The sequence below is a fragment of the Bos taurus genome, chromosome 19 (genome assembly GCF_002263795.3).
Source record: "Bos taurus isolate L1 Dominette 01449 registration number 42190680 breed Hereford chromosome 19, ARS-UCD2.0, whole genome shotgun sequence".
Lineage (NCBI taxonomy): Eukaryota > Metazoa > Chordata > Mammalia > Artiodactyla > Bovidae > Bos > Bos taurus.
In genome coordinates, this window is record NC_037346.1 from 44778319 (window position 1) to 44803060 (window position 24742).

The following is a 24742-nucleotide window of genomic DNA, read 5'->3' on the forward strand; positions in this document are numbered from 1 at the left end:
GGTGTGGCTTCGCCCTCTGCCTCCAGTGCTGGGCTTTCAGACTCCATGTTCCTGATGTTTACCTCCAGCCTTTGGGATGACCCCGCAGCACACTCCCACAGCCTCCTGTCTCTGTATGGAGAGAGCTGGGGAGAAAGGAGGTCTCGGTTCTGGACTGAGGTCTGCACAGGGCTGGTGTCCCCACGCACGCCTGCTTCCGAAGATGCTGCTGTCTCGTTTGAAGACCGGCCTACATCAAGCCACCGCAACACCTAGGTTTATGGAAAATTTCAGGCCTTGCCTGCAACTCCATTCTGACTGCCGTCACCCACTTGCTGACTCACTTGAAGCCTAGGGTGGGTGTCCCAGTGCTCTTGAATTCTTTGCCCAAAGATGACCAGCATTTAACCAACTGAAGGGATGGCCCAAAGGCCTGGATAGCTTCACAGCTTCAGCCCTGGAGAGGGTGGCTGCTGGGCCAGGGGACGGGGCGGGGCGTATCTCTGGCCAGGGCCTTTCCACCCCGGGCTCCCTTCTTCAGGCCTGGCCGCCTGCCCTGGAACCAAAGGAGACGCAGAGCTTCGGGTTATTACTGTCAGGGGAAGGCAGGCCTGCAAACAGACTGTCCCTGGGGAGGCTGTGGGGGAAGATTTCATTCAGATCAGTTCAAAAATACTGATTGACTGCCAACCAGGCGCCCGCATCCAGGAACGGGAAAGGGGAGGCTTCACCTTTGTGTCTTGGCTTTGCTCCGGGCTGTGGGAGGGGCATCCATTTCCGGGATGGGGGAAGAAATACCAAATGCATTGTTGTTCTGCTTGGTACATCTCACTTGTTTCTAATAAAGGAAGCAGCTGAACACAGCCTTCTGCCCTCTTGGTATTCCTCTGGTCAGCAGGTGGCAGGGGAACCCCAGAGCCCCCAATCTGGGCCAGAGCCCTCTCGCCCTGCAAGGAGGGCCCTCGTGACCAGAGACGCTTCTGAATACTTTCCTTTGGCAAGACTACCCTTTGAGGGCCAGCTTGGCTCTTTTCCCCCTAACCTCTCCCACCCGCCAGCAAGGAGCCAGTACTGACTCGGGTTTAGTTTGTGTAAGAGGAGCAGCCAGGCTCTAGGCCAGCACTCAGGACCTTGGCAGAGCCGCCCCCTCAGTCCAGGTCGGCGTGGCTCCTCTGACAGAGGGTGCGGGCACCACCCCTCCCCACCCCTCCCACTGTCCAGATGCCACCCCTCCCTTTGCAGGGCAGGAGCCAGGTGGTTCTTTTGAGCCACCTGGGGTGTTTTAATTATTATTTTCTTGACACACAGCATGTGGGATCTTAGTTCCCAGACTAGGGATCGAACCCAGACCCCCTGCATTGGAAACGCAGAGTCCTAACCACTGTACCGCCAAGGAAGTCCCCTCCAGGGGTGCTTAACAATGCAAGCTGTTAAGTCCCACTGAACCCAGAAAATTTCCCAGGAAGGGTCTTGAGGAACCATGTCTGAACTCCTCCCCACCCCAACCCCTGTTCTGTTCCTGTGGACCTTTTCATCCATGTACCCCTCCACGGCTGGTGCCTCCAAGTCCCTTTCCAGGGAACCTGGGCCCTGAGCAGCAGCCTGAGAGGTCCTGCCCCTGGGATCATCCCTGAAGCCTTTTCCCTGACCCTTCCAGACCTAGTTTAGGTCTCTCCCCACCCAGGAGCAGCTCACTCCAGGCTTTCAGGGCTGGGGGGGAAAAAAAAAAAACATAGCCCTGCGGGTGGTCTCCACCCAGCGGTCTTCAGAATTACCAGCTGTGTTTCTTCTTTGCCTTCACCTCCCATAATCAGTTCCTGTCGACTTTGTTGCCTTAAAGATTCTTCCCAGCTTTGGGGCTCTTCTAGCCAGAAACCCTCTTGCTGCATCAAACCAGAGATGAGAGGCAGGATTGGGGCCTCAGTCTGGTGGCCAGGGTTCACCTGACACAGGACCCCTGGCCCAGACCCCGACCAGACCTGGCCCTGTGGGGGCAGGACAACGCTTAGTTGCTCTCCATACCCTCACACTGGACCTGGGGCCTCACCTGCCCCCTCTGTGGGGCTGCAGGGTGGCCGCCCGGCTCTTCTGACAGCCCTGAGACTGTGCATCCAGACTACCTGGCCCGTTCCTTCATGGTTCCTGGATGGGGGGTGGGCATCTGGGCCGCTTGAGTCTAGTTGTCTTCTTTCAGATGCACAGATTCATCAGAACCAAATGCCCTCCTCAGTGTAAACACAGCAGGGTGAGGCCATCACTTTCTGCATCAGGTCCTGGGATGGCAGGAAGGTGGAGACAGCCCAGCCCTGGGTTCTATGGGGCAGCTTCCAGCGGCAGCCCAGCCCCAGGCCACCCTCTGGGAAATGGGCACCAAGCTCTGTGCTTGTTCAGTGTTGGTCTTGCTGCTTCAAGGAACCCCAGATGCCAGGGCTCCACGCTTAATCCCAGAAAGTCACTCTCTGATGGATTTCCTCCAGATTCTGTCATCTGCGGTCTGGGCACGCTCTCCCAGCATCTCTAGAGGCACCTGAGCAGCCCCCTGCTTCCCAAGCCTTTGTCCAAAAAAGGCTGCTTGGCTGGTGGAAGGAGAGTCCCAGGTCTCTGGGATTCGTCTACTGAAGAGACAGGGGCCTTGAACCCAGCTGAGCCTGGAAAGGGGGGACTCTTTCTGAAGTCCTTCAGAGTCCTGTCACCACCCCCTTTAAAGCTACACTTGCACCCTGGCAGAAGCCCCCCTCGCCATTCCAGATCCCCGGTGTGTTTCTCGGGGGGTGGCCTTGTGAACCGCTGTCCTCACAGTCTTGTGATGCTGGCAGCAGCTCTGAGCCAAGAAAGGTCAGGGCTATTTTGAGCTGTGGCAGCCCCTCCAGCGCCCTGCCCTTCTTAGACAAATGACCCAGAGGCGGGAAGAGGCCCAAGGGACATCCTCTCTGCCCCGGCCCTCCCCGAGGCCTGTGGTTGTGGCCTCAGCGGTACTTAGCGGTGGCAGTGGTAAAATAAACTTGCTTTATTTTGTTCTACTGACCTCTCCAGGGCTCTTCTAAGACACAAGTTAGAAACCGATTCCCAGGTCTCCCCAGAGCTGAGCCTCCCTCTCCCTCCTTGATTTAACAGGGGAAGGGAGCTCAGGTTCAAGAGCTGGAGAGGGAAGGAGGGCCTTAGCGGGTGGCTAATGCCAGGGGAGGGAGCGGGCGGTGGTGGCTGGACTCCTCGTGGGAAGGAGGCTGGGATGGCCCCTCTGGGGAGCAGAGAGTGGTCGAGGGCTCACAAGTCCCGCTCCCTAAGTCTCCTGGCAGCACCAGGCCTGGCTCTTCATAAGCCATGACGACCAGGTGGGCTGAGGCCATCTCACAGCCCAGAGCAAGGAGCAACTTCCCGTTCTTCAGGAGGGGTGCAGGCAGCCCCCAGCACCCAGTTGAGACCAGAGCCTGGCAGGCTCAGCGGGAGGATGGAGGGGCTGGTCCTCCATCACGCCCTCCACTCCGGAGGGCGGGCGTGGGACACAGACTGGCACCTGCAGAACCCAGGGTGGCTCGGCTCCGGATGCAGATGTGGACAAAGAGAGTGGCCGGTGACAGTGAGGCCCCGTCCTTAGAAAGCAGGTGGATGTGGCGGTACCCTTCGGGGAGGGTAGCCCTGCGTCAGCTTCTCTGTCCACTGCCCCGCATGGCCAGGCATGTAGGGTGCAGACCGCATCCCACTCCCAGGGTGGCCTGGCTCAGGGCAGGCTCTCGGAGGAAATGGGTGGCCCCAGTGAACAGGGTCTTGGAGGCCGGGACCCCCCCATCCCTTTCTACCCCACCAACCCCCACCAACCTTGCTTCAGACTGCTGAGAGGCAGCGTGAACTGGCCCACGAAGTCATTGGGGGAGGTGGCGTCATAATCCTCTACCACGAACCGGACCAACGCCAGCTCCGGAACCCGCAACTGGAACTCCAGGGTCTGCCCCCAGCGGGGGTTGAAGCCTAGGGCGCAGGCCTGGCAGTCAAGAGCCCGCAGGGCCAGCCCCGCCCAGCACCTCCCTCCGCTCTCTTCGGCCTGCCCTCTACTCCGCCCCCCCCCCGCCCCCCGCCAGCAGGGCCCCCACGCACCGTTGTTGAGCACATAGTTGGTCTTCTTGCGAGCACAGTCCGCGGGCACCCCGTGGATCTCAATGCGCACCAGCGGGTCCACAATGGAATTGGGCTTCTCGGTGTTCAGCTTGGGCAGCTGCTGTGCCGTCAGCACCTGTGCGGGGAGAAGGGGGGCTGCAGCCCGGCCCGAGGCGCTCACACCACCCTCCCGGGCCCTCCCCAGGCCTCCGTTGTCCTCGGGCTGGTGCCACCCCCGCAGAGGGGACCCCGGGCAGGGCACGGCCCAGGCCTCTGACCTGGATGGTGAGAGTCGTTCTGGGGGGCCCAGGACACTCAGGGTCAAAGGTTGTGTTGGGCGACCGCAGACGGACGGGTTTCAGGATGTAGCCACACTGCCCGTTGACGAGGAAGCGCCCAGCATTGAGGTCCATCTCGTAACCCGGTGTCTGGAAGTTCAGCGCCACTGTGGACACAGCAGAGGCGAGGCAGGGCCTCTTAGTGGCCCTCTCCTCACTGCTCAGTCTCAGGGGCTCACTGCCCTCCCCACAGATAGACTTGGTGTGGAGAGGACTTGGTTCTCTCCAGAGAGGGTCCCCCTGCCTGGGTGGGAGTACCATCCCACCCCAACCATGGCTTGGGGGCATCATGGCAGCGAGGGACCCAGCCCCACTACCACCTGTACTTCATGGCTGAAATCCCTCAAGGCCAGAGAGAGGTTTCCCTAGCTTCCCCAAGGGGCACACTCCTCTCCTTTGGCGATGCTCAGTGTCCTCCAGAGCCCCCTCTCGTCAGTGTGGACTTAGTGGGGACTGCCTCTGTGTGTGTGTGTGTGTGTGTTTATGTTAGGGGCACAAGGGAGTGGAAGTTTTTTTCTGTTCTCAGCTGTGTCCAACTCTTTGCGACCCTATGGATGGCAGCCTTCCAGGTTCCTCTGTCCATGGGATTCTCCAGGCAAGAAGACTGTAATGGGTTGCCATTTCCTTTTCCGGGGGGATCTTCCCAACCCAGGGATGGAAACTGGGTTTCTTGTGTCTCTGCACTGGCAGGCGGCTCCTTTACCACTACGCCACCTGGGAAGCCCTTTTAATTTCTACCTTCATAAAAAAATTGAGATTTTACACTGCCAAGAACCAACAACCCTGATTTGTGTTTCCCCACCTGTTGACAAGTCTTTTAATAATTGTTATGACTGAGACTCATGTTTCTGACTTCTGGAAAGCTGTGTTGCCCCATCACCACTGGGGCCTCCATGGCTCCCAGAGCCACACCCCCAAAAGTGGCCCCTGCCCACCCCCTCTTCTGCTGCCCCCACTCACCCAGCTGACAGCCCGAGTTCCACATCTCCTGGGGGCTGTAGTTGGCCGAGTTCATCCGCAGCCCCAGCGGGTAGACACGTGTCAGGTGGCGGGCATTGTGCCTGACGAAGCTGTTCCCTGGGGGAGAGGTGGGGTGGGACTGTGGTGGCCACTGGGGTATCACTCGCTCACTGGCTGCCAGAGCCTGTCAGCCACCTTCCCCACCCCCCTGCCACCTCCAGAGACCAGCTGGGAACAGGCAGAATTCCCATCGTCAGCTCCCGCTGCCCCCTTTCCTCATTCTCTCTGATGAGGGGGCAGGGGGTCCTCATGAGGAGGCTCCTAAAGTCCAGAGGGTCACAGGGACCCCCTCCCACAGCCTGGCACTGCATCCCACCCCCCACCCAGAGTCCCCACATTCCTGACTCCGAGGGTGGAGCCCCTGGCCCCAGGCTGCAATCTTTTGTTGCTCAATCCACAAACACTCCTCCAGCCCCACCTTGGGTTCTAGGAACCCTTCCGTGTATGTCATACCTCCAGGCCTGGGGACAACCTGCTTCTCCAGTCTGGAAGTCCCCTCCCCCTCTTCATCTGGCTGCTTCCTCCCCCTGCTGCAGGACTCCCCCAACCTCTGTCAGACCCAGTGGATCCCCCCCGCACCGCAGTTATCCGTCTATGTCTGGCCCCGGATTAGGCTGTGAGCCCGTGAAGGCAGACAGCAGTCTCCCTTGTCCCAGTGCCCTCTTCTTGCATGCATACCTGGCCCGGTGCCGGGCACTCATTCCCTAAGCCCCTCTCTTCACTGCCCCCAAAGCCCTTTCACTCTCCTTTCCAGACCAACGTCAGCATCTCCCACCCACCCGGGGTCCGCCGGTCCCCACCTCCCTCCTGCCTCAGATGCCCCACATCCTGGCTCCCACCTGCCTCTCGGATGAGCTTCTTGGCCTTGCGCTCGCTGAGGGAGCTGACCTGGCAGGGCTGGGGCGGGACCGGGGGCGGGCGCAGGGTCCGCAGGCGGGTGGCACAGCAGTACACGGCCAGGGCCGACAGCTCCGGGGAGATCTGCTTGGCCTGGGAGACAAGCCTCAGCGGGGGTCTGCCCCCCACCCACCAGCTCCAGCCCCCTGGTCGTCCCACCTCCCTTCTCTCGGCCACCTGTCCCCAAGCTCCACAGTGCCTGCCCAGCCCGGGCTGGCCCACTCACCCGCCGCCTCTGCTCTACGGCCCCCAATTCCTCCTCTTCATCTTCCTCTTCATCCTCCTCCTCCCGCTCTGATAGGATGCAACCGTTCTCACTCCTAGTGTCTGGCAGCTTCTTCCCCTTCACCAAGACCCGGCCTTTCAGCCTCTGTAGATCCAGCATGGAAGAATGAAGCTCCCTTGCCCCTGTGTCAGTCCATCATTCAGACACCACTGTGTGAGGGGCTGGCTTGGGGTGGTGAGCAGGGAAAGAGACACACATGAGTGATGTTCCTAACAGGAAAAAACCTATGAGGGAAACAGCCTATGGGACTATCCACAGGGGACTGGCTAATGAGGTGCCTCCAAGCCTCAGAGTACTGCAAGCCAGACAATAAAATGAATGAGGCAGCTCAGGGTTGAAAGAGAAGGCCTTCTCTTCAAAAAAGATCTCACGAAAGAAGTGCAGGTAGAACATGTGTTCACAGGATCTTCTTTGTCTACGACTTGAAAGAGAAGATCACTGTCCACAGGTGATATATAGACGCATGGAAAATTCTGGAAGAATATACAAGACACCATTGAAGGTGATCACATCTTCAGAAATAGGACAAGGGGAGCAGGAGTGGAGGAAAATCCATTTTTCATTGTGTATGCTCTCTTTTTTCTTTTACCATATGTATGTTTTTTTTTCATACTAATAAAGTCAAATCACACACAAAGGTGAACCCAGATTCCCTGTGTAATTTGGGATTGGGAGTAGGAGGAGAGTTTTCTCCAGGAACCCTAAAAGGATGTGTCCTGAAGAGGCAGATAAAATGCTCTGGGGTTTGGGAGAGAGGAAGATGGACCACTTCTGGCCAGAGCGCTGAGGAAGTTGCTAAGGCCACAGGAAGAGGCCCTTTACTGAGCTAGACTCTAAGCAGGTGGCACCTGGCGAGCACAGGTGGCTGGGATGGGAGCTCCAGGTGGAGAAGACAGTGTCAAACAAGGGAACGGCCAAGCCCACAGGGACTCTGTGGGCGAGAGGCAGGGTGGGGAGGTCAGGCCAGGTCATGGAGGGCCTTGCATGCCAGGAACAAGGGTGGGAGGCGTCTAGTCAAAATGGAAGGTAGGCAAGTGACAAGACCACAGGGTGCAGATGTCAGATGAACGGTGACACAGGAGGTTAAGGCAGAAAGGACTTTCCTGGCGGTCCAGTGGTTAAGACTCCGCACTTCCACTGCAGGGGGCGTGGGTTCAACCCCTGGTCTGGGAACTAAGAACCCATATGCCACAAAAGGTGGCCAAAAAAAAAAAAACAACAGAAGGTTAAGACAGAGGAGAGGGGTCCTGAACAAAGGTGGATGGTCGACCTTGGAGCCAGACCCTCCGCCCACCCAGGCTGGGGGTCTGAGAGCCTTACCTCTGGGGATGGCAGCTCCTCAGGATTCTGGGAGTCCAGTGTCTGTGTCACCAGCATGTCCCCCAGGATGGTGTGCAGGTGGCGGGCCATGGCAGCCTGCTGCTCCAGCCCGCAGTGGTTCTCAAGGGATAGGATGACGGGGTACGGGGACACCTGTGAAGGGGAGGGGCAGCAGCTCAGAGACACTAGCCCCTCCCCCACCAGGACCCCTGCTACACCCAGCCCCCGACCCCCTTCAGGATAGGCAGGCAGATGTCTGGAAAACCCACTCTGGGGGAGACTGAGAGGGTGGATGTGGGACATACCGGGATCAGTGTGTCCATAGAGGGACAGAGGTCAGATCTGGGGCCCCGGGGAAGGGGGTGGGCTGTCTGGGGAGCTGAGAGGGGCTGCAGGAATGTTTCTTTTAATAAATGCTCTCTATGTTAATGACACTGACCATGCCATTTAGGTTACACACTTTTCGTCCCAGCCCATTATTTGTTGATGGAAAGATTCCTATACCTTGACACATGTGGCAATTTTATGCAGGTGCAACGTTGAGCTTCTCTTTTACGATTTCCTCTTTGTGAGTCATGATTAACATGTCCTTCCCTACCCACATGGTTTTCTTCTGGAAATTTTATGATTTTCATACAATTACTAAACGTAAGGGTGGGAGAAGGGAGCCTCTCGTCCAGCTTTATTCCACCCCACTGGCCAGCTGTCCCAGCAGCACTTGGTGAAAGTGAGTCTCTGGGCAGGGGTTTCTTTTGTTTTTTGTCTTGGCCACACTGCACAGCATGCAGGATCTTAGTTCCCCGGCCAGGAATTGAACTCATGCCCCTTGAAGTGGAAGTGTGGAGTCCTAACCACTAGACTGCCAGGGAAGTCCCAGGTGGTTCTTTTGGAAGGACAGAGATCAGCTGGGGTTGCCGGCAAGGCTCTGGGGCTGAGTGTGCGGGTCCCGGGGCTCACCGTGAAGGCGTGCTCTCGCACTGCCTGGATCACGTCTCGGAAGAGGATCTTGGAGGTGAGGGTGTGGCCGTGATAGATGACCGGCTCACCTCCTGGCCCCTCCCAGCAGTCCAGCTCCACACAGCGGCATCCCTGGGCAAAGGCCCTGCAGACAGACGGATGGACAAAGTATCTTGTGGGTAGCACAGAGCAGGGCAAGGGGCAGGCCTCCTCGGCCCCAGGAAGCCCACGGTGGGAGTTAAGCCCCTCATCACCCCCAAACCGGCTCCCAGACCTGTTCAGCTCCACCATCCCCACATTGTGGTACCTGACGTAGGCCTCAGTACTGCTGGGTCCCCCGATCTGAGAGTCAGTCAGGTAGGTGTTGTGTGAGGAGGAGATGAAGTAGTGGGCGAGGGGCTGGTCCATGTCCTGGAACACGCGTGTGTGGGCCAGGTCCAGGGCAGCTCCCTCAGGGGACAGCAGGTACATCATGAAGCCATCCAGTGTCATCAGCTCATGCTGCTTGGCTGCAGAAAATGGGCAGAAGAGAGCATCAGGCTATGCAGGGACTCCTGTGTCTGGACCGAAGAATCTCAAAGCTCACTCAACTTAGTAATAATGAGCACTTGTCTACTGACTAGACTCTACATAAGTTATGCCTTTTTTTTTTTGGCCACACCACACAGCTTCTGGGATCTCAGTTTCCTGACCAGGGATTGAACCCGGGTCCCACAGCAGTGAAACCCCAGAATCTTAACCACTACCACCAGGGGACTCCCGAGTTATGCCATTTAATTTCAACCCAACCCTGTGAGGAAGATACATTACTATGCCAATTTACAGAGACGGCGGCTGAGTCCCAAAGAAGTGAGGTGAGCTGCCCAAGATGGCGCCTACAGTCAGGAACAGCAGAGCCCACTTAGCTGGGCACCCAGACCTGTCAGACGCCAAGCCCCGAGCTGCGTTGGCCCCAGCCCCATCTGTCAGACCCTTCTTCACCTGTCTCGTTGAGCTCATAGGTGTGGATGAGCTGCTGGGCGTGGGCCAGTGTGGCCTTGTGCTCGCCCTGGTCCTCCAGGAACTCCAGCAGCTCAGAGGCGCTCAGCACGCGGTCCTCTCCTGAGTACCGATGGAAGATCTCCTCCAACTCAGGGCGTTTCAGCAGCCGCCGCAGAAATTCCTCGATCTCTGGCCCCTCCAGCCGCTCATTTTTGGAGCGGTCACACTCCTAGAGGGCAGGAGGGAGAGGCTCAGAGGAGGACGACACCCTGGGTGAGCCGGGTGCTCTCACACCCATGCTCTGTACACACCCCCATCATCCACCACGGCTGGGACAGGAGGTGACGTCTCCCATTTCACAGGTGGAAAAACTGAGAGCTGGCAAGGCCGCAGGTCTCACTCAGACTCACGCAGCTGTTAAATCGCAGGGCTGGGTTTCTAAAGACGGTCTCTTGGGTTCAGGGCTTATCCCTCTGCCTACCCCAAGAAACAAGATAGGGGAGAAAAAACTGTGAGCTTCAGGCAGGGCTGGGCCTCTGTGCCGGAACCCCCGCTCTGGTGTGTATGCGGTACTGTTCTCACACATTCACACCAAGGTCAACGAGCAACACACCGCTGAGAATGTACATGGTGCAGTCCACGTGGCGCTGTCCGTCCAGGAGTACAGGTGCCGTGGCCCTCCTGTCCCTCAGGGTCACACAGTCCGCGTGCTCCAACTGGGCCATGGATGCAAAGCCCACCCCTGTGGGCCCCTCCCACACGTAGGGTGTACATGGTCACATGTGGAGGTGCCAGATGCCACAGTGGAGGGGGTGTGCTCACGCGTGTGCCCATGAGCCCGAGGTCCTCGCTACCTGGGCTCTGCCTGAGGGTGAGGAAGGAGCTCTGGGCCCAGGCTCCCAACCTGGCTCCGTGGCTTCCCTGGGTGAAAGGGTAGAGTAAGGCCCAGATGCAGCCTTTCTGCAGAAAGAGGCGACTCTCCACAAAAGCCTGGGGCGGGGGAAGGGAACCGAGGACTCCCATGGCTGGGGGAGGCAGAGGTCAGAGTGGTGGCAGGTGCCCACCTTGAAGAGGCCGTAGGCGTACATGTCGTTCATGTCCAAGTTGACCATGCGGAGCAGGTTCTTGATTTCCTTGAAGCTCATCTTACTGTCCTGGTTGGAGTCTGCCCGGTGCAGATAGGAGTGGATCCAGGTGTGGGTGCTCAGGAAATACCCGCAAGAGGCTGGGCCCCGCCCCCAGCTGACAGGTAATTGACAGATAGGCAATCTCCCCTGACTACACACACACTCATCCCCTCCCGCCTGGGGGCTCCCAGTTTAGGAACTGTGCGTTCCTCTCAGCCTGTGAACTTCCTGAGTTCCGTAGGAGCGCATCCTTTGTGGGACCCAGGCTCCCTAGGGACGCCTGGCCGCCACCCTCAGTTCTGAAGACAAGGGCTCAGTCTCAAATCTCAGGGCCCCTAAGAGTGGAGCCACGCCTCTCCTGGGGCTGGGAGTCCTCCCGGCATGGGGCTGGCCCCTCCATGCCCGCCTGCCACACTCCCCGGGAGGATATTGGTCAAGGCGCTCGCGTTGGCTCATGGCATCGAGGCGCGCGCGCAGCTTGGCCAGACCACGCACCCAGCGCTGCGCCTCCTCGGCCGTGGGCGCCACCAGGTCCAAGTTCTTGCGGCGCCCCTTGAAAGCGATGGTGAGGCAGCGTGCCGGCTCAAAGGCGCCCCCGAAGTGCCGCAGGCCCTCGGACTGGTGGCCCTCGCGGATGGCCTCGATGTGCTGGACGAAGACTGCGGAGAGGAACGGACCGCGCGCGGCCGGGTCAGGGCGACGAGGCCAGGCCGCCACTGTCCCCAGGCCGCCCATGCCCTCCCCGGCCCCACTCACAGATGTGCTGCGAAGGCGCACGCGGGATGCGCCGCTGGAACCACACGCTCAGGCCATCCTCCTGCAACCGGTACAGCCGTTCCTTCTGCCACGTCGGCGAGCGGATCTTGCAGAAGCGGGAGCCCCGCAGCATGGCCCGCACATCCTCATCCTCCGACAGGCCTGCGGGGACGGGAGGCCATGGGCACCCTGGAATTCTAACCCCCTCCCCAGCAGGGAGAAGCAGGCGGGCTTCCCCAGGCAGCTCTTCCTCTCCAGGTAACGGGTCACTGAACTGGCTGTGGCTCTAGGCTTTTTGGCCCCAAGGCCTGTGCTCGGTGTATCCCACCCAGGGCCCCCTGGAAGGGGTGCCAGCAACAGGCTGGCCCTCCTCCCAAGCCTCCCCTGGAGGCCTCAGAACAGAGCTATTGCTCGAGACACTGCCTGGGGCTCTGGCCTGTTAAAGGTCACCTTTTCTGTCACTGCCCTCCAGGCTTCAAGCCTAGAATCTGCCATCAAGAGCCTTTTCCCTTGAGACAAAACTCTGACCATCAAGAGGGTTGTTTTTGTTCAGTTGCTCAATTGTGTCCGACTCTTTGCGACCCCATGGACTGCAGCATATGCAAGGCTTTCCTGTCCTTCACCATCTCCTGGAATTTGCTCAGACTCATTCCATCCAACCATCATCAAGAGGGTAGTCTCACTATCCAACCTAAATCTTTCTTACTGCAACCCAAGCTCTTCACCTCTGCTTTCTCAAGGACAAGGAGGTCATTCTGGCTCCAGGGTCTCAGACCAAGCAGGCCAGGCCCAGCCCTGCTTTGGCCAGCCTGAGGCTGACCTCCAGATGCCATGGTGAGGCCCGCAGAAAGCATGATCTCCGTGACACTAGGTATCCCCCTTGTCCAGACACTGTCACAACCCCATGTGCTCTCCAGTCACAGCGTCCCTCTTCCTTAATACGACAAAATGCTTGTAAGTCACCTACTACATGCCAGACCCCACTCATGTATTAACACACAGGAAAACAAGTGCAGAGATGCTTCGGGAACTTGCCAGAATTCCATGGCTGGGGAGTGGTGGAAACAGGCTTTAAACCCTGGAGGTCAGGCTCCAGCATCTTCACCCTTGGCCAGCACACTGAGCCCTCTGCTCCTTCTATCCTCTTTACCCCTCCCTGCAACCACCCTGGGCCTGGAGACATAGGACAGAGCGGGATTCGGGGGTCAAATCCCAGCTCTGTCACTTCTGTCATGGCCATGGTGGCACTACCCTGTGACTGCTCTAAGCCTCCAGTTCTCCATTCACAAAGTGGCGACCACAATAGTAGCTGCTGCAAAATCCAAAATTCAGTCAAGCTGCTGCCTGCTCCGTGGGGCCACACCCTTTGCTTGGATGTGTCTCAGCAGGGGTCAAAAATAAAAGTTTGTGAGCCAGGGGACTATAGAATGGGTGGGAACCAGTCAAACTGTAGGGTCCACGCCCTTTGGAAAGGACGGGGCCAGCCAGGGGTGGATGTGGGCCCAGAGATTCCAGAGAACTGGAATCTGAATTTGTATGTGATGCCTCCAAATTTTTCAGTGTTGGCAATTAAATCAAATTGAAATAAAAATCCCCAAACACCACTGTGTGTGCCAAAGGAAACAGGACGGTGGGCTTCTCTTCCTCCTTTTATTTTAACAAGCTCCCAGCACTGGGCTTGGCTTTAGGCTTTGTGCCCCATCCCTCAAGGACCCTGCTTGTCTGATGCAAACTCTGACCTGAGGAATCAAGTCTAAATCCCTGTGACTGCCTCTCCCTGACTCTGGGAGCCTTTGTAGGATCCTTCTCCATCTTTTCTTCATATCAGAGTCCTTCAAGGACCAGCTCAGATACCACTCCTCTAGGAAGCTTTCCCTGATCTATCCTCAAATGGGAGTTCCCCTTCCCTGACTACCAATGACACTTTTTACTTTAATTAAATCACCCCACCTAAATTGTAATTTCAGTGGATTTTTAATAAACTGAAGCACTGGGATGTCCTCACCCCAGGGCTTGTCCCAGAGCCAGGCTTGCAGTCAGTGTTTTCTGAAAGGTGAGGCAGATGGAGAGACAGCTGGGGGACTAAGTGCATTCTAGTCCCAGCCCTGAGCCATCTGCCCCGACTTCCGAGCAGCAGCCTTGTGGATGAGGGTTTCTCAACCCTGGCTGTGCATCAGAATCACCTGGAGAGATTGCGAAACCCATGACCCAGAGATTCTCGTTCAACAGGTGCAGGTTGGGGATTGGATATCCGTATATTGGGTATCTGTCCTACCTTGTGGGACTTTCCTCATGGTCCAGTGGTTAAGAATCCATTGCCAATGCAGGGGACACAAGTTCGAGCCCTGGTCTGGGAAGACTCCACATGCTGCGGGGCAACTAAGCCCGCACGCTCAACTACTGAGCCCAGGTGCTGCAACCACTGAAGCTCCTGCACCCTAGAGCCCCTGCTCTACAACAAGAGAAGCCTCCGCAACGTGAAGCCCACTAACCGCAATGAAGAGTAGCCCTTACTTGCAGCAACGAGAGACAGTCCATACACAGCAACAAAGACCCAAGGCAGCCGGGGGAAAAAAAGAATCTACCTTGTGACTTTGAGAGAGACTGTGATCGAGAATCATGGACTCAGAGGCAGGAGGAGAAACCTGCCATCCTTGAGAGGTTATGGGGACTTGCCTGGTGGTCCAGTGGCTAAGAATCTGCCTTGCAATGCAGGGGGCTCAGGTTCGATCCCTGGTGGGGGAACTAAGATCCCACAAGCTGTGGAGCCTGTGCACTCCAGAACAGCTAAGGGAAACTTTGAAGCCCTTGTGCTGCAACTAGAGAGTCTGTGTGTGGCCAGGAGAGATCAGCGGGATGCAACAATACTCCCCCATGCCATCACTAAGACCTCATGCAGCTGAATAAATATATAAAAAATAAATAAATAAAAGAGGCTATGGTCCCCCTTGGGGCCAATCTGTGACCCTAATGGCTCCAAGGGGTCTCCCTTTAAAATAAAGGATGGAAGAGAGGCCCATTGTCCTCAGGACTGTGGCTTTCTAGAAGGGTCAATGGCCACTCAGTGCCACCTAGCCAGGAAGGGGAGGTGGAACCCTCCTGTTTCCACACAAAGAGCTAGAACATGGCGTGTGCCAGGCCAAGAGACTCACCAGACCCTCAGCCCCCTATCCTCATATCTGGGCAACCTCTGCATGCTCTCTTCCTGAGGGTGGGGGGCAGGGAAGTCAGGGAGCCCTGCAGTGCCACCGAGGCTGAGGCCACCCCTTCTCGACCTTCTCAGCTGTGGGAAAGGGGACTTCTCGTTTCCATGACAACTAAGCTCTGTAGCTGGAGCCACCTCCCCTGACCCGGCCAGCCCTGTGATGCCAAGCCCAGAGTTGGGGGGCGGGGAGGAGGGGAGCTGGTGAATGACTAAGGCCGGAAATGGAGGTGAGTCACCATCACCGAGGGCCTGTTTTGTCCAGAGTTTTCTGCAAACAGGACATGGAGAAAGGCAGCCTGAGCTCCTGACCGGCCCCCCAGGGGGACAGATTCCCACGCTGATGGGGGCCCTGCTCCTGGCTCTCACCCCAGCTCCCCAAGAGCCTGTTTGGGAAGGGGTGACATTCCATTCTGCCTGCCCTACCAGCAAGGGCCCCCAGATCACACTGCCCCTTGAACCACACTGTCCTCCGCCCACACTGCCAGTGGAAAGGCTTCACAGAATGAGGGTGAAGTGCCAGGCTGGGCCGGGTGCTGAGCACCTGGATGGCTGTCTCTATTTCTCCATTGCTTGAGCTTCTGAACCCTGGGATAGTGAGAGGTATGGGGTGTCAGACAACGGGGGCAGAGGTAAGGGGGTGAGGTCAGGAGGAGGGTCCAAGCTCCAGGCAGTGATGCTGTGAGGGGCCTGGCCCTCTGCCTAGCTGCCCAGTAAACAGCTTTTTAGTCCTGCCAGATCCAAACCCACAGATGTTTCCTGGACCTCATTCCTACTCACTTGGAGCAGGTTCACTAAGAGCCTACCTCCTGCGGTTTCCGTGGGTTCTTTATCTATCCATTTCTGCCTATCTATCCATTTCTGGAGTGGGGCTGGGCCAGCACCATGGCCACCTCGACCGAGCAGGTTGGGGAACAATTATGAAATAATAGTAGTAAAAACGAGGACAATCAGTAGCCAAAAGGTGGAAACAACCCAAGCGTCTATCAGCAGATAAACAGATTAGGGAAATGCAGTCTAATCATTCGGTGGGATACTATTCAGCCGTATAAAGAGTGACGTCTGGTCTCTGCAAAGTACGACATGGATGAACTTTGACAACATTATGCTAAGTGAAATAAGCCAGACCCAGAAGGACAAACATCTGATTCCATTTACATGAGGTACCTAGAACAATCAAATCCATAGAAACATTTTATATCATTATTCCTCAATTTAAAAAATTCAGAGACAGAAAGTAAATTAGAGGTTACCAGGGATTTTGGAAAGGGACAAACAGGGAATTATGGCCCAATGGTTACAGAGCTTCTATTTAGGGTGATGGGAAAGTTTTGGAAATAGCACAACATTGTCAATGTCATTAATGCCACTCAATTATCTGCTTCAAAATGGTTTACATGGCCAATTTTATGTTATATATATTTTAGAATGATTTTTAGAAATAAAGGGACTTCCCTGGTGGTCCAGTGGTTAGAATTCCATGCTCCCAATGCAGGGGGCACGAGTTCGATACCTAGTGGGGAAACTAAGATCTCACATGCCATCATGGCACAGCCAAAAATAATGATAATAATAATGTAATATGCCAGGAGGGGCTTCCCAGGTGGCTCAGTGCGTAAAGAATCCACCTGCAATGCAGGAGATGCAGGTTTAGTCCTTGGGTAGAGAAGATCCCCTGGAGGAGGACATGGAAACCCACTCAAATTTTCTTGTCTGGAGAACCCCATGGACAGAGGAGCCTGGCGGGCTATAGTCCATGGGATCGCAAAGAGTCAGACACGACTGAAGCGACTGAGCATGCACGCCAGAAACCACCATACACTTTAAATGGGTGAATTAATTCTCAATAAAGCTGTTAAAGAGGCAGCTAATGAATTTGTTCAGGGTTGCAGGGTCGATAAGTGGTGAAGCTGGAGTGTGTTGAGAATTGGGGAGGGAGCTCACCCAAAGGGCTCTATGGGGCTGAACCCTAATCCACCTGGGGCCCGTCCACAGGGAGCTTGAAATAAATGATAAAGAAGGAAACTGAGGCAGCGCCTGGGAAGGAAGATGGGTAGTTTGCTCCATCCCTGCTCCTGAGTCTCACGGCCTCCAGCTGGTTCTGTCTCCCGCTCGGCCCACTGTCATCGGCTCGGGCCCAAACACCTTCCCTGAGCTGAAGGCTCACCTCTGCCCCCAGAGAGGGACCGGAAGGTGGTGGGAAACAGGCAGCCCCACAGTTTCCCAGCGACCACCTTCGGCCTGGGCAGTTCAGGCTGTGTATGGTCCGGGGGCCAGAGGGGTTCTGTGGCCAAGGCTGGGGGTGGGGCAGGAATCTGCCTGGGCAACAGAGTTGGAAGAGGCTGTGGGAGGCCAAGTTCATCTCTGTCCCTTAAATCCCACCTTTCTGGACTTCCCTGGTGGCTCAGTGGAAAAGAATCCACCTGCCAATGCAGGAGACACAAGTTCAATCCCTGATCTGGTAAGATCCCACATGCAGCGGAGCAACCAAGCCCCTGTGCCACGAAACTACTGAGCCTGTGGTCTGGAGCCCAGGAGCTGCGACTACTGAGCCCACACGCCCTAGAACCCGTGCTCTGAAACAAGAGACGACACCGCAGTGAGAAGCCAGCGCACCGCAACTAGAGAGTAGCCCTTTGTTGTCGCATCTAGAGAAAGCCCTCACACAGCAACGAAGACCCAGCGCAGCCAAAAACAAATACTTAAAAAAAAAAAAAAAAAACCCAAATACATTTTGTTTAACGTTAAAAAAAAAAAATTCCACCCTTCTCATAGATGGGCCACTGATGTTCAGAGAGGACGAGCCATGTATGCAGAACAGTGTGGGTGGCCTAAGGCAGGGGCGGATGTAAGGACTGTGTAGGGGGCAGGGGTGGGAGGTGCTGTGTGGTCACGGGGTGTGCAGAGGCCAGGGTGTGTAAGGACTGAAGGTGTGTGTAGGGTGGTGTGTGCATATATGGTGTGTGCACCTGTGTGTCTGTCGGGGGGGCGGTTGGTGGGTGGGAGGAAGGTGATTCGCTTGGTATGGAAACTAGGCAGTGCGTGTGTGCGCGTGTGCGCATGCGCACGCGTACCAGTACACACTCAGGAAGGGCACACGGGACTCCAGCAGGAATGTGAGACATGCAGGCAAGAGCGACAGACAGTGTCAGCTTCATGCCAACAGGAGCAGGGAGGAGAGCAGCTTTTCCTGGTACTGAGGCCATGAGGCTCTGGGAGTAGAGAGCCAACAGTGAGCGGTCTCAAACACCTTCCCACCCGAATCCCCTAGCCAGCAGGCAGCCCCACACCTTGGGTACCAAGCGAGTTCCCCTCACCCAGGCTGGCTACCACACCCAAGGCTAGAACTCAGTGGGGCTCAGCGCCAGAATCCATAATGTTCCCTGAAACGTCAACAAAGTCAGGGCAGGGTGGCGGCGCTCCCCTGCTCCAGGCAGACACAGTGCCACGAAGGTGGCATCACCTTTCTCGGCAGGGCCAGACCAGGGTGAAGGCTGTTTGGGGGCTGAGATGGTAGACAGGGGCTCCCCAGAGCTGAACAAGGAGAAGAGGTGAGGAGGCCACAGTGTAGGAAAGAGCCAGCCCTCGGCCCTGCCTGGCACACCCCAGCCCTTCCCACCACCCAGGCCAGGCATCTGCCTGGACCAGGGGCTTCTTGGAAGACCCCCCACCAGGTGCCAACCTCCCCCCTGGGAGCCCCACTCACCCTGCAGGACCTGTTCTGGGCAGTCTGGGGGGAGAGCACGCTTGCCCTGTGGCATTTGGTGGTGTGTGCAGACTGGAGAGGGAAGCGAGCAGCTTCTGCCCACTCAGTGCTCTGCTCTGGGGGATTAGGCATTGGGGTGGAGCGACTGGGACTCTGGAGTGGTAGGGCTGCCAGGCAAAACTCGGTATGCCCAGTTAAATGGGGGTTTCAGATAACAACAAATAATAATTTAGTATCAGTATGTCCCAAATTATGTGTGGTTTATCTGCAAAGTGTATTTAACTGGGCATCCTGTATTTTGGGGGGCAGCCCTATGAGGACACCCCCTGGAGGTTGGCAGAGCCAATATGGGGGAGGGGTGTAGCAGGTCCCTCCCCACCAGGCTTAAGTCACTCATCCATTCATTGTGTTAAGAGCTTGGACTCTGGGCCAACTTCCTGGGTTCAAATCCTCAAATCCTGTCTTAGCTATAAACACTTCTGAGCTCTGAATCCTGGGCCAAGTTACTGAACCTCTCTAAATCTCAGATTCCTCACTTGAAAAATGAGGTTAGGGATTTCCCCAGTGGTCCAGTGGCTAAGACTTTGTGCTTCCAATGCAGGGGGTGCAGGTTCGATCCCTGGTCAGGGAACTAGACCCCACATGGCAAAACTAAGAGATCTCACGGCACAACTAAAGATCCTGCATCCACAACTGAGACCTGGTGCAAATAAATGAACATTTTAAAATAAGATGAAGCTAATGGTTCCACCTACTTCATATGGTTCTGACATTAAATGAGCTAGTACGTGAAAAGCACTAGCACGGTGTTACAAGGGTGGTAATTGACAAAGGTGTTAATTGTATGTCTATCTATGTGTTAGTCACTCAGTTGTGTCTGACTCTTTGTGACCCCATGGACTGTAGCCCACCAGGCTCCTCTGTCTATGGAATTTCCAGGCAAGAATTCCCTGAATTCCTTCTCCAGGGGATCTTCCCAACCCAGGGATCAAACCTGGGTCTCCTGTATTGCAAGTAGATTCTTTATCATCTGAGCCACCAGAGGAACCCAGGCAATAAAGAGCCATCATTCAATGATGGCTTTGGCAGCAGACAGGCACTGCTGCCTCTTAGCCATATGGCCTTGGGTGGGTGACTTCTCCCCCTCCATCTTGAGCCTCTCATCTGTCACATGGGGACAGCTCAGCACCTTCCCCGGGGATGGAGAGGATTAAACAGGATCGAGGCTGCTGTGTGCTCAGCACTGCACTGTGTTCCTGGCTCCTCTTCGGCTCAACTCTTCCCTGGCTTCCTAGGAACAGGTTGGGCCAGCAGCCCAGCCCAGGGGCAGGGGGTTGGAGCAGGCTGGACCCTGTGCTCCACAAATGACTCCCACTCAATATGGGGGCTGCCTCCCTCCCCCTTCATCTTAGTTTCCCCCAGTATGGCCCTCCGAGCCCTTTCTTTTCCTTGAGCCCCTCTGAGCCTTTGACTCTGAGCCACTCCCTGCCCTGGCCTCTTGACTTGATTTGAAAGAAAATCTGTTCTGTTGGACTAAGGGGTGGGGCTTCCCTGGTGGTCAGTTGACACAGAATCTACTGCAGTCAAGAGACCGCCTACGATGCAGGAGACCCAGGTTTTATCCCTGGGTCATGAAGATCCCCTGGAGAAGAAAATGGCAAACCATTCCAATATTCCTGCCCTTGGAAATTCCATGGGCAGAGGCTCCTGATGGGCTACAGTCCATGGTGTCACAAGAGTTGGACACAACTAAGCGACTCAACCACCACCAAGGGGTGTGGCAAAGGCAGTGACCAGGCGTGACCCTGAGGATCATTCTGGGAGAGGCAGCAGCCACAGGGGTCGCATCGAAAGCTACGTGGGTGGTAGACATAGGCCTTGGCCTTGTGGGCCTGAGCAGACGGGCCCCAGGACACCTGGGTTTCGCCTCCACCCTGTTCCTGGACTCAGTGAGGCCTGGAGAAGGGGCATTCCCCATGGAGTCGACATTCCTCGCAGAAGGCAGTCACTCAACAGGATGGTGCAGCAGCCAAGGGGAGGGAGGGTGCCCAGGTGACATTCTGACACCCACATAGTTCCCAACAGTGTCACTGTCACAGGATGCCCGAAACTCCCGTGCAGCCTTACTCAGCCACAGGGCACTGAGTTTTGGGCTTAGCACCAGTTACTTGTCTATAAGTGTTTCCTAGACTGTCCTCTCCCCCAGGGCTAGGTATTCTCCATCTCTGAAGCCCCAGCCCTGGCACAACACCCTGGCACCCAGATGTGAAGTCACTCAGTCGTGTCCAACTCTTTGTGACCTCATGGTCTGTAGCCTGCCAGGCTCCTCCATCCATGGGATTTACCAGGTCAGAATACTGGAGTGGGTTGCCATTTCCTTCTCCAGGGGATCTTCCCAACCCAGGTATTGAACCTGGGTCTCCCGCATTGTAAGCAGACTCCTTATGATCTGAGCCATGGGGCTTGGCAAATGGGTGCGGAATGAGGAGACAGGCAGGTGGGCAGGATTGTCACCTCAACCCTCCCATGGCAAACGTAACCCTCGAGGGTGGCTGACTCCCAGGGCTGCTTCTCTGGCCTAACGCCAGCCCTTTGGTGTCTCCGCAGCACCTCAGCTCCCCATAGGCATCGTTCTCTCCACCACTGCCCTGTAAACCAGAGGATGACACCGCCCCCCATTAGAGACATCTCCCAGATCCCGCCGACAGCAGAGTCCAGCTCAGTCCACCTCCCTGTAGTCCTGGAATCCGTTCTGGTTCCACAGCTCACATTTGAGCCTCCCCCCAACAACTTTGCCCAACTGACCCCCCAGCCTCCCTCCAGTGGGGCTCCCTGTTTTACCCCTGTGTTCATCCAACCCACCCTTACCTACACAGTTCCTGCTCTCCTCTTGTCTAAGACCTTTCCTGAACTCCTGACACCCTCCGGGGCCTCGAGGATCCAGCCTCTCCCTGCGTCTCCCCTTTGGCCTCACTCCAGTCTCCCTCCAGTTCCGGGGTGCAGTCAGGGCTCCCCAGCCTCTTGCTCTATCCTTCAGAGCCTTGTTTCTTGGTTTCATTGTCTGACACCCTTGCTGGCACTTTAGCTCTCTAAGGGCCGGGGCTGTGTCTGTCTTGTTTGTTGCTGAACCCCTAGGGCAGAGCATACTATGCTGCTGCTGCTGCTAAGTTGCTTCAGTCATGTCCGACTCTGTGCGACCCCACAGATGGCAGCCCACCAGGCTCCCCCGTCCCTGGGATTCTCTAGGCAAGAACACTGGAGTGGGTTGCCATTTCCTTCTCCAATGTGTGAAAGTGAAAAGTGAAAGTGAAGTCGCTCAGTCGTGTCTGACTCTTCGTGACCCCACGGACTGCAGCCTACCAGGCTCCTCTGTCCATGGGATTTTCCAGGCAAGAGTACTGGAGTGGGGTGCCATCGCCTTCTCCAAGAGCATACTATAGGCACTCAATAAATGTTGGTTGAACGCATGTGTGATTGATGAAACATAGGGCAGAGAGCATGTCTTCTGTGTTTATAAGGAGAGTGCCAGTCACAGTGATCAGAACACAGCGCTCAACAAATTCAGGTCAAATGAAAGGAGGCAGAAATAAGAACAAAAACAATGGAGGACAGAGAAAGTAAGACCAGGAGGACTGCCCTGGTGGTCCAGTGGTTAAGACTCTGCACTTCCAATGCCGGGGGCATGGGTTCAACTCCTGATCTGGGAACTAGATCTTACACGCCCTGTGGCTGTAAGAGAAGGTAAGACTGGCAAGAGAGACCTCTGCATTTTATCCCAAGATTCACACAGGTCTTCAGGCAACCCTGTCCTTCTATTCCCTCAGTCCCACCTCTAGCCTCTCCATCATTAACTATTCTACCGACCACAGTTCTCCAGCACCACTTCAGTTTTACAGTACTTTACAGTGTACAAAATACTCTCACAGGGACGTCCGTGGTGGTCCAGTGGTAAGACTCTGTAAGACTCTGGCCTCAATGCAGGGGCCAGGGTTTGATCTCTGGTCAGAGAACTAGATCCCACGTGTCACAACTAAAGATTTCACATGTGTGCCACAAATTAAGGCTTGGTGCTGCCAAATAAATAATAAATAAAAATAAATACTAAAACATTACTTTCACACACATGCCCCCTCATTCAAGCCCTCAACCCCCACTCAGTCCCACTTTGCCCAGATTCTGAGAGGCTGCCAGGGGCAGTGTGGGGGTACACGCCAACCTTTGCCCTCTACTAGCTTTATGGTCATGGGCAAATTCCTTACTTTCTCTTCCGCATCTGTGAAATGGGGATTATACCACCTACCTCTCAGGAAGGTGAAGAAGACTGATGGGCACCACATCCCTAACCACCCAGTGCTGGCCTACATCCAGGAGATGCTTGATAAACCACAATTGCATTCCGTTCCCCCATGACTTCCCTCAAATCTAAGAAGGCAACTTTGGCTTTCTGACCCAAAGGTCAGTGTTCTCACCAGTTAGACCAGTCCTTCCAGTGCTGTGCGGCTGCTCTAATCCCAGTGGGGACTGTAAGGTTGGAAGGTAGGCACAAGATGACAGCCTCTTCTATAACTCTCATGCCCTAAGGGGCCCAAGAATCTAGGATGCCCCGAGCGCTGGAAGACCCTAGAAGGCACAGGGTGTCCGGGAGGGGGTGACGGGCATCCTAAGCCTGTCTCTCCCTTTCTACTCTTCCAACCTTCTCGGACTCCAGTCCGCAGCCCTCGTCCAAACTCCCACACCATACTCCCAGAAGTCGTCCTGGAAGCCTCGCTCAGACCCGGGACCTCGGGTGACTCCAGGTGTGACACTCCACCCCGCCCCACTCTGGAACGGCGCTGGCCTTCCATCCCTCGCCAAACTCCCCACATCCCTACAGGGAAACCCACGAAGGGCTCGTCGGAACACCCCGATCTTCCCAAGATTCGCCCCCGAGGCGCGTCCGCGCGCCCACCCGGAGCCACCCTGGCCGCTCACTGACCCATCTTCTTCAGCGCCCGCAGCCCGGGCCTCTTGATGTTGCCTTCCTGGGATGCGGGCGGGGACGCGAGCCCTACGGGCGTTGCGACCTGGGCTGGGACCAGGGGCTCCTCGGGCTGCCGCCGGCGGCTCCTCCAGCTACCGCACAGCATGGTCGGGTGGCCGGGGCCAGGCCCGGGCCCGGGGTCAGCGCGCGCGGTGCGGAGCGGAGAAACTTAGCGGCGCCGGGAGCTAGTCTGCAGGAGGAGGTGTCGGGAGGAGGGAGAAAGGGAGGGACGAGGGTCAAGGAAGGACGGACCTGGAGCTAGAGGGCGGGGCCGAGGACGGCGCGGGGGCGGTGCGAGGCGGCGGCGAGGGGGGCGGTGACCCTCGGCAGGGAGCTGGGCACTGGAGCACAAGTGGGGCTGCGGCCTGGCCCGCGCCCACGAGTCTCCGCGTTCGCCCTCTGCTCCTGAGTCCTTCTCCCTGTTCTCCGAGCGGTCCTGTGATCCCGGCCCTATGCGGAGCCCCCTTGGTGCTGGGGGAGGCTTCGGAGAGGGAGAGGGCTGCTGTCTCGCGAAGACACCCTCTCCTTTCCCCGGACCTGGGCTCAGTGCGGACTCAGGATCCCTTTCACCTCCCCCTCCCCGTCCTGACCGAGGTCTCAGAGGGGATCGGGTCCGCCGGCCGGCTAGTCCCGGGCCTAGGAGCTGAACTGGGAGGCAGGGAAGCCCGAACGGGAGGGTTAAGGCGGGGCGGGAACTGACTGAAGGTAGGGAAGGAAGAAGGCTCTGGCTATGACGTCATAGGATTAACCCTCTCCGCGCCCGGCCAGTTGCCGCCCCGAGGGGTAGAAGACTCGAAGCTGACTGGTTCTTCCGGGGATGAGTCCCCGGCAGAACCTGGGAATGGACGCTTGGGTCGGTCGACACCCCGCACTGGGCGTTTGATCGTCCCGGGACAGCCACCGCACGTCGCGTGGATGTCCTTGACATCGACATGTGGGTTAGCGTCGACTACGGGTTCTGGTGACCGTGTCATGCGTGCACTTACTACATAAGAAACCACCAGCGTATTTGTGCGCAAGGGGTGTAATGTGATCTGCCTCTTCAGCAAGTTGCCCTGGGT

The 24742-nt window shown here is 56.7% G+C and overlaps 1 protein-coding gene across 2 annotated transcripts; it reads right to left on the reverse strand.

Moving 5' to 3' along the window:
• Positions 1-2967: 2967 nt before the first annotated feature.
• On the reverse strand, positions 2968-23873 carry PLCD3 (phospholipase C delta 3). Of its 2 annotated transcripts, none has more exons than NM_001193028.2 (15): positions 23637-23873; positions 11754-11915; positions 11428-11656; positions 10935-11064; positions 9871-10099; positions 9197-9398; positions 8890-9034; positions 7933-8085; positions 6553-6696; positions 6269-6419; positions 5370-5486; positions 4350-4516; positions 4072-4207; positions 3796-3945; positions 2968-3598 (listed from the first exon to the last, which is right to left on the reverse strand). In NM_001193028.2, the coding sequence occupies exons 1-15, from the start codon at positions 23785-23787 to the stop codon at positions 3417-3419; spliced, it is 2448 nt and encodes an 815-aa protein (NP_001179957.1). In that variant the 5' UTR covers positions 23788-23873; the 3' UTR covers positions 2968-3416. The 2 variants fall into 2 exon arrangements, with proteins under 2 accessions (NP_001179957.1, XP_005220911.1); XM_005220854.5 differs by lacking the exon at positions 23637-23873 and adding an exon at positions 18662-23582 and having other exon boundaries at positions 2972-3598.
• Between the last annotated feature and the right edge of the window lie 869 nt (positions 23874-24742).

Bases quoted from the DNA above. Each gene is read 5' to 3' on its own strand.
- PLCD3 (NM_001193028.2), bottom strand. From the start codon at position 23,787: ATGCTGTGCGGTAGCTGGAGGAGCCGCCGGCGGCAGCCCGAGGAGCCC. The intron at 9,035-9,196 runs GTACCACAATGT...GTCTGTCTGCAG, and splicing joins AGTACTGAGGCCTACGTCAG to GGCCTTTGCCCAGGGATGCC. The intron at 5,487-6,268 runs GTGGGAGCCAGG...CCTCTCCCCCAG, and splicing joins GAAGCTCATCCGAGAGGCAG to GGAACAGCTTCGTCAGGCAC.